Genomic DNA, 14300 nt, shown 5'->3' with positions numbered 1-14300 from the left:
GTGGCAAATTTCCAAGGTGTGCAGAGACAATTTTTCTCTCATCCCTGGGTCCACTGGAGCCACCAGCTGGCTATTGGCAATCTTGTTCTTTTACTTTGGGTGTATTGCGCAAATACTTTCTATATGTGCCATGATCTGAAAAATCTTGGGAAACTTGGCTTAGCAAATTTAAATTTCAGGGCCTTTTAAGATGGGAACTCAGTAAAGTTTCCTTGGTAGAAATTTGCAACAAGATTTACTAGGAATGTTTCAAGTATTGGCTGTGTGCTGTAAGTTTTATTAAAAGGATCGTGGTGTCTGTTAGGATTTGGAAGCTGGATTCTTTGGCCTTGCAAAGTGTATTACATAAGGGAAGGACTCCTCCTCCTCTTATTAAACCACAATAGAGAGCTATTTGGAATTTATTTTTGATGCTTGGTAGGTATTCATCAATCTTAGGAAAACTGAATCAAAGTAAAAATCTGTAAGGCTTTGTAGTTTATGGGGAAAATAATCACTAGATACATAAAATATTTACTTTTTTTAGCCTTTTTTTCCCCCACAGAATGTATAGAGGACGGGGCTTTGCTCTGCCTTCTCACTTTCTGCCCACTCACCCGCAACCTCCAGAGTGTATTTTCCAAGTAAAATTTTAGGCCATAGAGAAATTCTCAATTGATAGGCTAAGGTGACTGATAAAACTCTAGAGGTCAGGATTGGTAATAGTGGAGCGAGGAACAGATGGAATTTTTGTTTAATACTATATCTGAAATTGAGGATGGGATAGATAGGAAATGACCTATCATTTCATGAGGAGATGACTTTTCTGTGATAGGGGGACAGATATAAGCTTAGATGGATGAATATATATTTTAGCACTTAACTTTTTCCGTAAAACACAAATAGACTTAGTGCAAAATTACCAGTCTCACTCCATGGTATTTCTGATGAGATCGGTAAATAATAGAGACATAAACTTCTTTAGGAGCTAGTTGACTTTAACGTATGCTGGAGTACAATTGACTTACAACTATTTGGCGTTAGAAATTATTTTTCTAGGGCTTGGTGGGGGGAAAAACAAGCGTGAAATACCTGCTTGACTTAAACTTCAACATATTTTAAAGTCATTTTATTATCCCACAGCTCAGAATGTCTTCAATTAAAGGTAAGAAAATAAGGTGATGGGCTACAGTGACTTAATCAGGTGTTCAGTTAATGAAGTAGAAGAATGCAGATTCTAATAATTCACAGTTGTAGAGGTTCTAGGCTGTTCTTAGTATGAAGTCCCGGCAGTGTATGTGGCAGAGTGAATACTGTGTCACGACCTGGTGAGTCATGTGAGGACTGTGAGTAACTTTTATCTTCTGTGTGTCCCACATAGCATTTAACAGAGTACTCTGCTAGTGATTTAGTTGACAGTTATTGAATGAATGCTAAGTTTCAAGTATTTATTTGATAGTTACTTGATTACCAGGTAATCAAGTAATTACTTATAGTGTTTTAGGGGGTTTTCAGAAGATATTTGTGATTAATTTAAATAAATGATCATATATGTATGTTAGCATAGTGTATGCATTTGTCAGTTGGGAAAGGGGGGAATATGGAGAAGTGGGGAACTGCATTCAGTTTTATTTTATAGGCAACTAATATAGTCCCTTGGTTTTATTTTAAAATGAAACTGAGCCTTGAGCATTTTGAGCTTTCATGTCAAATGCCTTGAATGGAAAAGTAGGAATTTCATGTAAGTAGCTTACATCTGCCCTGTGTGTTGGAGAATGTGATTAGATATACTTGCTTTTCTGCCCAAGGCACTATTTTTGTATTTATATTGCTTTTTTGCAGGTTTACTTTTGTTAACAGGAGTCTGTGAGAAATAAGGCTTAAAATATCAATACTTCTCATTTTTCCACAGCCTTCCAAGGCTTCCATCTTTGTGCTAGTGTGTAGTTCTGGGTGCCATCTAACCCCAAAAGCAGCAGTTGGGTTTGGATGAGCTGTGTGACATTTGGTCTACACTTAGGTCTACTAACCACCCTGGGTCAGGGAACCTAGAACAATCCTAAAACTCATCTACTCCAATGCAGGCCATATTTTTTAATTAAAATTGAAATTGTTACTGAGTATTGCAAAGGAATAAGAAGGGACTTTGGGGTAGAGTGGGTGGGCAGGGCGTTGTCTTACAAAGGAGGTGTGGGGACTGGTAAGTTTTAACTTTCATCCTTTCAATCTCTCAGTTTCAGTAAAGAATTTTGTTGCTACCGTTATTTCTTAAAATCATGAAAGAAAGGTAAGAAATCGAGGTGTATAATTTTCTTGCCCATATTCTCTATATTTTAAAAAATACAAGAATAGTATATATGGGTCTATGAATTTCTTGTGCTATTTTGCTTTCCTTGAATTATTAAAATATGTTGCATAGAACTAATATTGTTTTCTTTTTTATTTTCATACAGGAAGGACAGAAATATTGTTCATGTAATGTGTTACCTTTTTTGTCTGTGTGATCTACAAGAGCATGGCTGAAATGTTACCATTTTTGAGTAGTGTTTTGACTGAAGATTATTATGAGAAGTTTTACTTTTGTTAGATTCCTAATTTAAAATGCCTATACTCTTTTATAGGAGTTTCAACTTTTGCGATTTGGTAATAACAGATTTAGGTAAGTAAAAAATGAGAATCTTATACAGTTCTGAAGATTCTAAGTTTGGTTGATAATTTAATGTTTCATCACCAGTAAACCTTTTGATTCAGTTAAAGACTCAGTTCTGCCTACATCTGCAAGAACTGAGTTGATCTGTACATCAACATTTCTAATGTTTCTTTGGTAGTTGCTGCTGGAGTCAGAAGTTAGGAACAAATCTAATGGCCTTTGTAACGTCCTCTGTCATTTCACCGAGGAATGACTTAGAGGAGCAAAGCTTTCCTGTAATTTATTTCTTCAACAGATGGTTAAGGGCACAGCATTGCAGTTAGAATCTTGTTTAAGATACTAGGAGCACGTCCTGGACTAAAAATTTCTACGTAAGCTTTAGCAATAACCTTATAACTTGCTTTGACTTTTTTGTAGAGCTTACAGAATGTATGGCTGCCTAAGTAATACTCTCTGAATTAATGGGTAAAAAAATATGAGTTTTTTATCCTTACATATGGTGCTAGGATATACTGGATTTGGGCTAACAAAAGCTTGTTAACTTTTTTTTGTCTTATTGACAGAAGTATTTTATATCTCATATTTTACATTACATAGGTATGTGTGTGTATGAAATAAAAGTTTGAAAATAAAGTGATATATTCTGTTTTTTAATCTGCTCTGTGGTAGTCTGTTTTCATAAAAACAATGAGATCATTACCCAACAAATTTACTTCAGAACTCACATATATACCTGTAGCTTTTTCTTTTCAGGTAATGGTCTTCAGAAAACTTGCCTTGTCTTCTCGAGTATTGAACTATTTAAACATTTTATTTTAAGAAGTATACAAAGACATATAGGACATTAAACGTGTTATAGTTTTGTCGCTTGTCTTTTTCATTTGAGTAAGATATTCTATGCCCTTGTATTTGTTACTTCCTTGTACTTTTGGCCCAATAGGCTTGAAAAGTTTCAAGATACTACTGGGACAGCCAGTGAAGAAGGATCAAGATTGAAAAAATGCATCAGCAAACTGTGTTTGAGCTCTGTTTTCTGTATCTCACTGTCCTGGGTACTAGCCATAGAGTAGTTGTGCAAGGTACTTCTGGTATTTGGCCTCCTTTTACTAGTCCCTATATAACAATTCTGGGCTTTACTTTATAATTCTAGCCTGCTTTCCAGGTGTGAAACGTAGGCTAAGTGTTAGATAGCATGGGAAGGGGTGTGTTCATAAATGCAAATAAGAGAGTTGGTTGCATATTTATATAAATTTTTTCTTTAGAATAAGTATACCTTAATTGAACCTCAGATAGTGGCATAGTTTTTTGTTCCCGGTACGAATTTTTTTTTTTTTTTTTTTTTTTTTTAAGACAGGGTCTCACTCTGTCACCCAGGCTGGAGTGCAGTGGCATGATCAAGGCTCACTGCCCTCATTCCTGGGCTCAAGCAATCCTCCTACCTCAGCCTCCTGTGTAGCTGGGACTACAGGTATGCACCACCACATCTGGCTGATTTTTAAAAATTTTTTTGTAGAGATGGTGCCTCACTATCTTGTCCAGGCTGGTCTGGAACTCTTGGACTCACACAATCCTCCCACCTTGGCCTCCCTAAGTGCTGAGATTATAGGCGTGAGCCACTATGCCAGGCCCTCTCAGTAACAATTGTTGTTATCCTTAGTTTATACTCCTTCTTTTAATATTTACTTTTTCTGAATCTTTTTTTTTTTGAGATAAAATCTCGCTCTGTTGCCCAGGCTGGAGTGAAGTGGTGCAAAGTGAAGTCGGCTCATGGCAACCCCATCCCCCGGGTTCAAGCAATTCTCCTGCCTCAGCCTCCAGAGTTAGCTGGGATTATAGGTGCCTGCCACTACGTTTGGCTAATTTTTGTATTTTTAGTAGAGATGGGGTTTCTCCATGATGGCCAGGCTGGTCTCGAACTCCTGACCTCAGGTGATCCACCCACTTCGACCTCCCAAAGTGCTGGGATTACAGGCGTGAGCCACTGTGCCTGGCCCCTTTCTGAGTCTTAAGAGGTATAAATTTAACATCATTATGAAACTTAATTTTTAAATAATGATAGTGAGACAAGATCAACTCCCTTCTGTCTTACTTCAGGACTAAAAGAAGCAAAAGTAGGTTTTAGGCTAAGTTCCTTTTTGTGGATGATTAGAAATGTCATAGTAATTTGTATATTGAAATACATTGAGAACCTGTGGTGTGTGAGAAACTGAAGTTTAGGTCTGTTCCCTAGAAATATTTCTGTGTGAGTATTTATGTTTATAATAGTATTAGATTAAATGTTCAGCAAGCATAAAATGTCCAGTTAGGTAAAAGGTGAATGTAAAACTACAATTTAGGCCGGGCGCGGTGGCTCAAGCCTGTAATCCCGGCACTTTGGGAGGCCGAGATGGGCGGATCATGAGGTCAGGAGATCGAGACCATCCTGGCTGACACGGTGAAACCCCGTCTCTACTAAAAAATACAAAAAACTAGCCGGGCGAGGTGGCGGGCGCCTGTAGTCCCAGATACTCAGGAGGCTGAGGCAGGAGAATGGTGTGAACCCGGGAGGTGGAGCTTGCAGTGAGCCGAGATCTGGCCACTGCACTCCAGCCTGGGCGGCAGAGCGAGACTCCGTCTCAAAAAAAAAAAAAAACAAAAACTACAATTTAAATCTTAAAGTTAACTTACATATGAGAACTCCCCAAATGTTTACTGTACTTGTATATAATAATTTTCAATGGCCCCCAATAGCCTCTCCATAGAGATCTGGCCTTTAGGGCAAGTATCCTCCCATCCTTGGTACCCACAATTTGAAGGGCCTCTTTTCAAAGAAAGATACTTAAAGAACAGGTAACAAGCAATCCTGGACATCCATATGGCACATCAGAAGAATAAAAGTGTCAGGCCTATACCTTTCAAGCTCTATAAAAGTGACTCATGTTTAGATACAGGATGCTAGTCATACATTGATTTTTGTTTGTTTCGTTTTTTCTTTTATAGAGACAAGGTCTGTCTGTTGCCCAGGCTAGTCTCGAACCCCTCAGCTCAAGTGATAACCCCCGCCTTGGCCTCCCAGAGTACTAGAATTACAGACGTCAGCAATTGCTCCCAGCCTTTTTTATTCTTTTTCTTTTCTTTTTTTTTTTTTTAAGCATCATGGGTCTTTGAGGCTCTGAAAAAACTCTGGATTGTCTCCCCCAGACAAGTAGACATAGATCCAGGGTCTGCCCTACAACTCCCAAGAATATAAGAATCTGCTTAAGGCACATCTTAAGAGAATACAAGAATCTGAGCCTTCAGATTTTCCTGCATTGGTGATGGAGTGAGTAGATATAGGAAAAGCAGAAATAATCTGTTTCTTTTAACTTGATACTGTCATTACATGTTTACCATTAATCCTGGATCAGTGTTTCCTTTTATTGCTATTGAAATTTGTTCAGAATGTGGTGAAAGGTGTTACCTGCTATAGGTGGTCCAGAAAGGACAGCCATCCCAGCAAAGAAGCTGGCAAGTCCCAAAAACCTGTTTACTGTAGAATTCCTACACAGATCAACCTGTAGGAATTAGAATTCAGTGTTAGCCACATTAAGGGTGAAATTCTATAGAGACTTCTGCCTAAAAGGGACAAATACTATTTATATAATCTCAAGCTATGAACAGTGTGACTTCTGGGGTGAGTTGGTTGGCTTTTTGCCCCCAGTATTGTGAAAGAGCTGAGGACTAATAGTGAACAGTAACTGCTAGGCAGGCAGTGTTTCAGTTTATTAGTAAGAATACAAGTTTTTATTTTCATTTTAATTTTTTAGGTGGTTCATGGGTACTTTTTCTTCCCCAAACCTTGCTGCTTTTCCCTATTAGGAAATGATATTTACAATATGAATTGATAGTGATATTCTTTTTTTTTTTTTTGAGACAGGGTCTCACTCTGTCACCCAGAGTGGAGTGCAGTTGTATGATCTTGGCTCACTGCAACCTTCACCTCCCAGGTTCAAGCGATCCTCCCACCTCAAGGGAGCTACTTCCAAGTAGCTGGGACCACAGGTGCGTGCCACTGCACCTGGCTAATTTTTTTTATTTTTCGTAGAGACGGGGTTTCACCATGTTGCCCAGGCTGGTCTCCAACTCCTGAGCTCCAGCGATCCACCCGCCTCTGCCTGCCAAAGTGCTGACACAGGTGTGAGCCACCACACCCGGCCAGGTGGTGATATTCTTGAATCCCCTAAGGCTAGGTATCAGCCATTGGTTTGTAAGTAATCAGATAACACAAGGAGTTAATTTCAGCTTTAGGAAGCTTGATTTTTGCCTGAGCTTCGTATAATATCCTGTAGCACTTATGCTAATATTGATAGAACAGAAGTTTTCTAGGAAATCTGTTCCAGCATGTTTAGCACCTGGTTCTAAGGAGAACCCATGAAATTCCCAGGGGTTCCCAGAACACAGAAGTATTTGTAGAAGTATTTTGGTTGCATCTGGGTCAAGGACTTTGAGTCAGTTTAGGGTAAAGGTGGAGTGGAAGTATAAAACAATGGCCCTGTGAAAGTACACAGGACCAAAGCAATAACTTCAAGAGAGAAACCACACTGGTAAGGAAATCCGTTTTTCTCTGTGTTCCCAGGGATCTCTTCTTTAAGATTATGTCTTAAAAGGAGCCAAACAAGTTTCTGGAACTGAAGGAGAGAAGTGAACACAAGCCTAATCTAGGAGACTGATAAGTAAAAAGGAATCCTGTTGATCCCTTTTTTGCTTTAATTTTATTGCTGTCCCATGTGGATAGTCCTCTCACCATCCCTCCCCCGTCACACACAAGATGAGTAACTGGACAGGATATAGCTGCAGAGTTTCTAAGATGTTTGAAATGATTTTTTTAAGTTATAAAATTAATACAAAATACATATTTTGGGGAGATTGTTACTGATATTTGCTTTTACTGAATGGTTTAACAATGTTAATGAGTGTGTCTACTCACCAGTACAGGCAGTATCAATGCCAGGTAACCACCAGCAAAGATGGCAAAGCAGATGGTGTAGGTCATAAGTAGTGGAAATGTGGTGGCTAAAGGAGCAAGCAGGTTAGTGATGCCGCAGAGGATGAGGTAAGACTTGTGGTAATGATACTTCTTGATCCAGTTTTGATCAGCAACCCATCCAGAAATAATCTGACTGACCGTCTCAAGGATACCTGGAACAATATTGAAATCTTTTTATTTTCCTAGCCCCTTTGAAAAATGTGAATGCATACGGCATCATTTCCCAAGTAATATGACCTCATCCCGAGGCCAGGATATGTGAGGAAAAAAATGATTTCATTTGTGTACCATGAAGCTCTATTATTTACTTACCTATTCCAAATACATTTAATAAAATAGCAAAAAAGTCTCCGCTAGAGTTGTGTAGAAGACCCCCGTAGTTAGGGTTTTTTTCTGATTGTGTCTGGAAAGCTTACATCATCACTACAGTGGGAATCTTTGGTTACAGAGGACCCTGGGCGCAGAAGGCCATGCAGTCCCTTCGTCTAAGAGGTCCTGCAAGTGAGAAAATGAAGTTTCTAAAAGACAAATAGACCTTCAGGTCAGTGTCTTGGGGAAATTGTATTGTAGAAGATTGGAGTATAAATAAGTCTTCTGTTAAAAAAGAGATGTTGGGACTCATAATTGCATATGAAGTTTTAGGAATTAAGTCCTCCAAAGTTTATGCTTAATTTGAAAATATGTAGTAAGTTTGGAAATGGGAGATCGTATTTTGGACCACTGCACCTGACCAAATCCCTATCTTCTAGATCAAGCATTCTGTCTTTAAACAGTTTTATGAGTAGTCAACTAAAATAGTTGCTTTTATTTATTTATTTTCATTTTATTATTATTATTATTTTTGAAACAGTCTTGCTCTGTCGCCCAGGGTGGAGTGCGGTGGCACAATCTCGCCTCACTGCAAGTTCTGCCTCCCGGGTTCGTGCCATTCTCCTGCCTCAGCCTCCCGAGTAGTTGCTACTACAGGTGCCCGCTACCATGCCCAGCTAATTTTTTGTATTTTTAGTAGAGATGGGGTTTCACCATGTTAGCCAGGATAGTCTCAATCTCCTGGCCTCGTGATTCGCCCACCTCAGCCTCCCAAAATGCTGGGATTACAGGCGTGAGCCACTACGCCCGGCCAGTTGTTTTTATTTTTAATTTACATTTTAACTTATTTTAAATATCAGACAATCCATAAGTGACTAGCCTTAAAAGTTGTATTTATCTGTTTTACTATGAGTTCAAGGGAAAAAATCCTTAGCTACAAATAATAAAACATTACTGAATGCTTGCTACAGGCCAGGCACTATTCTAAACTCTACATGCATTGCTTTTTTGATCCTGACAATCTTATGAGGGTAGATACTATTATCCCTGTATTACAGATGAAATGAAGGCACCATGAAGCCAAGTAACTTGCTGAAGTTCCCACAGTTAAGAAATACAGAGCAGGAGGTTGAGCCAGGGAAGTCTTGCTCCAGAACCAATCCTTTGAGCCACTGCACTGTGCTGTCTACCTGGGGTTTTCTGTTCCTTACAATGGCTATTACCACTGAGCATCAGCTTTTTGAAATTTCCACATTTATCTAATAAATAATGTCTACTGTGTCAAACACTGTTATATGAAGACGAGTAAGACTTGTTTTAGTGTCCACTATCTAGTAGGGGAGCCTGTGTGCAGTGACAGAGATCTCTTCCGGGGAAATGCCCAGGTGCTCCATTTAGCCTCAAACATTTTACTTTCTCTGGCCCTTCTACAATTCCTCTTTTGTTTTTCTTTAGCTTTTGCTAAAATGTAAAAAACTTGTAAAATTAAGTTGATCTTTCCTTTTGGGTAGAAGGCTGACACAGGCTTTCTTACCTGCTACGGAAACGAGGTAAGAGGCATCCGTGATGTCAATCCCCAGTGTTTTGGCTCTGGCTACCAGGTGAAAGGTAGGGATGAAGTATGCTAACTGACTGAGGAGAAAAGACCAAGTAAATATGTAGAAGAAAGGATTTCTAAAGAGAGAAATATCAAAGAGTTGTTTGCAGCTCCACGAGATAACCTTATCACTTTCTTCATTACTTTTTAGTAACAGTCTGTTCCTGTTAGGCCCATTGTAGAACTCTTCACTTTGATTTTGTGAGACTATTAAATTTTTGCTAGGTAGTCCAGCCTTCTGCGTAGTACTGTCCTTGATGGTAGACTCTTCTGTCTCATCACAGTGTGTTTCTGTTGCACATGCCTCTGGACCACGTGCAGACAAACTGCTGCCTTTATCTTTAATACCAGAATTCTCAGTTTTGATATGGATGGGTCTTAAGAGCATACTAGAAGGCACCAAATTCAGTGCAATAGCTCCAAATAATATAAGGGCACCTAAATAGGAGGGAGAGATTGAGCAATTAAAAATAGCCTTTCAGTTCACAATATTGCTTTGTGTTCATAGGCTCAGAAGAGGCCCCACTGGCATAGCCCATTAATTCTTGAAAACATTACTTTGTCTCCGATTTGACTTATTAGTCATATACACTGCAGTATCCATGTACTAATGTAGTGCTTTGGAGATAGAGAACCAGAAAGCTGCACCAATAGATGGGATAAAAGGAGAGGTGGTGGTTATTTGTGTTAAGCATTGGGGGGGGCAAGTTTTTGGAGGGAGAGGAGGGTATTTTAAATGCTAAAATATTAAATAGAAAATTTAGGCCGGGCAGTGACTCACCCCTGTAATCCCAGCACTTTGAGAGGCCGAGACAGGTGGGTCACGAGGTCAGGAGATCGAGACCATCCTGGCTGACATGGTGAAACCCCGTCTCTACTAAAAATACAAAAATTAGCCAGGCGCGGTGGCGGGCGCCTGCAGTCCCAGCTACATGGGAGGCTGAGGCAGGAGAATGGCGTGAACCTGGGAGGCGGAGCTTGCAGTGAGTAGAGATTGCGCTACTGCACTCCAGCCTGGGCAACAGAGCGAGACTCCGTCTCAAAAAAAAAGAAAGAAAATTTAAATATCCTGAAGTGAGAGTACAGATTTAGGTACAGAAAAAATAGAATAAGATGAAATAAATCATTTGGAAACAACCTTAGAAGAGGGGACACCTGGCCAGGTGCTATGGCTCATGCCTATAGTCCTAGCATTTTGGGAGGCTGAGGCAGGCAGATCACTTGAGCCCAGGAGTTCAGGACCAGCCTGGGCAACATGGTGAAAACCTGTCTCTACAAAAAATACAAAAAAAATTAGCCTGATGTGGTGATATTCACCTGCAGTCCCAGTTACTTGGGAGGCTAAGGTGGGACGATCACTTAGCCTAGGAGGTGGAGGTTGCAGTGAGCCGATGTTATGCCACAGCACTCCAGCCTGAGTGACAAAGAGAGCCTATCTCAAAGAAAAAAGAAAAAAAAAAAAGCAGGGGGAGGAAGGCATGGATAGCCTTTCATCCCATGACATTTTTTAGATCTTCCTTAAAAGATGACAGATGCTAATCTGCCTTTGAAGCTGAATAGTTGCTTGCATTCAGCATGTCCTGATCAAAGCTATGGCTTGTATGGTGCTTCTAAAGATAGAATAGGCTATAGGTTCTGCTATCCTATCATGGATTTGTCAGCTGGTCCCATTCACCATGAGACTACTGAATAGTTAGGAAAGATTCAACAAAACTGCCATGTAGATAGCAATAGGCATGAATACATACATATACATATATTTTTTCCAGTAGTTTAAGATTATTTTAATCCAAATATCTTAGTTACAAAGAAAATTGTGAGATGAATCATTTTTTATTCATTTGTGAAAATTTATAGTTGACATTGTATAAACTATTAAGGAACATACTCTTTTTACCAAAGTATTTTTCTTTTTCATCTATTTTAGTGAGTCTGATGGAGGAGGCGTTTTTTAAATGCATATTTTTGTCTTAAAGGGAAAATGGGAAAAGTGAGTGTTTTGAGGGAGGAAGGGGGACGCCTTGTTTCCCCAGGAGTATCGCTTTTACTGCAAGCTGTTTCCAGCTGCACGGAATGCCCTCCATCTCCTCAGACTTTGAGCCCTATGGTAAATTCTGAGTTGAGTATGAGCTGGCAAAGCCTGCAAGTATTTCAAGATCTCCTCTGCATATGTATTCTCCAGGGAAGAGAAGCATATTTACTTTAGAAATTATGCTCATTTCCTCTCTTGCAATACCTTGTGAAATCGATTGCTCTAAAAGTCTTAACTTCCAGTTCTCAAAGGGAGAAAGCTGAATGCTAAATCTTGCACAGTTGATAGTAAAGAAACTTAGAATGACTTACCTGTCCAGTCATACAGATCTATAAGGAATTTTGTAAAGGGTGCCAACAGAAAAGTCAGTCCCATCCCAGAACGGGCAATAGCTGTAGAAAGAGCCAATCGTTTTTTGAAGTATTTGGTAGTTACCACAGCAGCTACTTGGTATAAGAAAGCAGAACCCAAACCTAAAAGAAAAACATAATAGTTTAGAATCACTCTCACATTAAGTGGCTTGGTACCAGAAAAGATAATTTCCTGGATCCAAGATAATAGGCCTTTTGGACCCAGGAACAGTAGAAGGGAAGGGTCCTGTTCCATCTTCTATGGATAGATGCATATATATATATATATATATATATATATATATACACACACAGACACACACACACACACATACATACACACATACATATTTTGAGACAGGGTCTCACTTTGTCACCCAGACTGAAGTGCAGTGGCACAGGCTCGGCTCACTACAGTCTCAACTTCCTGGGCTCAAGCAATCCTCCTGCCTCAGCCTCCCAAATAGCTGGGACTACAGACATGTGCCACCACTGGCCTGGCTAATTTTTGTATTTTTAGTAGAGACAGGGTTTCACCATGTTGCCCAGGCTGGTCTGGAACTTCTGGACTCAAGCGATCCACCCGCTTTGGCCTCCCAAAGTGCTAGGATTACAAGTGTGAGCCACCACTCCCATCCTTCTATGGTCACATAATTACAAGGAACTCACCAGGTAGAAGTCCCATAGTCACACAAAGAAAAGGAATACTTGTGGCCCAGCTGCTGATCAGATATCCACCAGTAACAAGGAAAGCCCCAAGAATGGAGGTAGTTTTCTCTCCAAGTATGTCACAAATAATAGCAACCAGGGGACCTTAAGAGAAGAAAGAAAGGCAATTCTTAGGTAAATATGATCTGGCATCTCTTATCCTCTGATGGCGATTTAAATGAATGACAAGGAAAGCAAGAGGACTGTTTACTTTGAAGTATTACGTATTCTTCAAAAAATATTTTCATATCGGGTTTTTTAATATCACTAGTCTCACACTATTTTAGTTTTTGGAAGGGGAGTTTAAAAGAAAATGTTTATTGCAAATAAGGTTTGGAGGGGAGGTGTTTTGAAATTCATTATAGAACCTCCACGAAAAGATTGCATATAGTGGTCAATGACTAGAATAAGGTTGAATCACTTATCTGCTCTTCCATCCTGTTACAGCTCCAAATAAAAGAGGAGAAATTGGTTCTATAATTTGTTTTGAGGCTGGACACCGTGGCTCTTTAATCTCATACTTTGGGAGGCCAAGGTGGGCAGATCACCTGAGGTCTGGAGTTTGAGACCAGCCTGGCCAACATGGTGAAACCCCATCTCTACTAAAAATACAAAAATTAGCCAGGCATGGTGGCGGGCGCCTGTAATCCCAGCTACGTGGGAGGCTGAGGCAGGAGAATCGCTTGAACCTGGGAGATGGAGGTTGCAGTGAGCCAAGATTACACCACTGCACTCCAGCCTGGGCAACAGAGTGAGAGTCTGTCTCAAATAAATAAATAAATAAATATAATTGTTCTGAGTATACTTAGATAACTAGAACTTCATGGCCTAACTTCCAGGTTGAGGGCCTTACTCACTGAACCCATATTAAGGCATTAACAGACTGGAAAGGCAATGCATGAAATACTGAATCATGGCATTTAATAATTCTTCATCTTTCTTTCTTTGAATGCTGATTCTCCCAACTTTGTTACTAAGTCAAGTGGAAGCTAAATATTGCAATTCCTTACTTTCTTAGTGTTACATAATGAACCTGAATTTTAGCAATGCTTCAGTCTGGAATAGGAATCTTGGAATTGCCCTTTGTGGTTTTTCTCTTTGGACAGCAAGCTTATTGCCAGCCTTATACCTGCACAAAAACGAAGAGATGACATGATGGATCCAATCCAACCAATTTGCTCTGAGGTGCCTTCAAACTCTTCTTGAAAGACCACAAAGAAAATTGCAAAAGTCTTGGTCATCCCCATCACAAACACATTCACCTAAATCAAAGCAGACCAGAGTCCAACTCAGGTGGTAAGTCAGCCATTACAGAGGCAATTACGGCTACTAGAAGTTATGATTCCCTTAACCTACAACTATTTACCAGTTTGCCTTATTGGTTGAGCCTCATTATACATCTTATATTTTATGGGGGAAGTCATTACTTTTAAAGTAGCTAAGCATTTTAAATGGAAACATCTCATTTAATCCTCATTTCATGGCTTTGGAATACGCATGCCAGTGTTGTATACCAAATAATTTATACCAAATAAACCATCCAATGGGTTCACCTTGCCTGCTGCCTAGATACAGCTGATTTATCAAGACGGGAATTGCAGTAGAGAAAGAGTTATTCCCACAGCGCCCATTGTGCAGGAGACTGGAGTTTATTATGCCAGTCAGTTTCC

The 14300-nt window shown here is 39.7% G+C and overlaps 2 protein-coding genes across 13 annotated transcripts in view; one reads left to right on the top strand and one right to left on the bottom strand.

The window, feature by feature from the left end:
* Positions 1 to 13893, top strand: part of LOC105479242 (RNA binding motif protein 15) — a 44887-nt gene extending 30994 nt beyond the window's left edge. For 7 of the 10 annotated variants that reach the window (XM_011737163.2, XM_011737161.2, XM_071097022.1 and 4 more), the window contains one exon: positions 2433 to 3283. The gene's annotated coding sequence lies outside the window, so the exon portion shown is untranslated. Of the gene's footprint in view, positions 1 to 2432; positions 3284 to 3569; positions 3709 to 5760; positions 8176 to 9001 lie in introns of those variants that run through there. The other 3 variants (XM_071097108.1, XM_071096988.1, XM_071097140.1) reach the window with 3 other exon arrangements.
* Positions 1 to 14300, bottom strand: part of LOC105479243 (solute carrier family 16 member 4) — a 37384-nt gene that overhangs the window by 15227 nt on the left and 7857 nt on the right. For 2 of the 3 annotated variants that reach the window (XM_071097173.1, XM_011737164.3), the window contains exons 3-8: positions 13760 to 13892; positions 12592 to 12735; positions 11884 to 12045; positions 9478 to 9978; positions 7575 to 7786; positions 6069 to 6162 (exon numbers count right to left, since the gene is read on the bottom strand). In XM_071097173.1, coding sequence (XP_070953274.1) covers positions 6069 to 6162; positions 7575 to 7786; positions 9478 to 9978; positions 11884 to 12045; positions 12592 to 12735; positions 13760 to 13892 — 1246 coding nt within the window. The remainder of the gene's footprint in view (positions 1 to 6068; positions 6163 to 7574; positions 7787 to 9477; positions 9979 to 11883; positions 12046 to 12591; positions 12736 to 13759; positions 13893 to 14300) is intronic. The other variant, XM_011737165.3, reaches the window with a different exon arrangement.

The sequence above is a fragment of the Macaca nemestrina genome, chromosome 1, assembly GCF_043159975.1.
Source record: "Macaca nemestrina isolate mMacNem1 chromosome 1, mMacNem.hap1, whole genome shotgun sequence".
Taxonomy (NCBI): Eukaryota; Metazoa; Chordata; class Mammalia; order Primates; family Cercopithecidae; genus Macaca; species Macaca nemestrina.
Note: the sequence above shows the minus strand (reverse complement) of the source record. Positions and strands in the feature narration are given on the sequence as shown.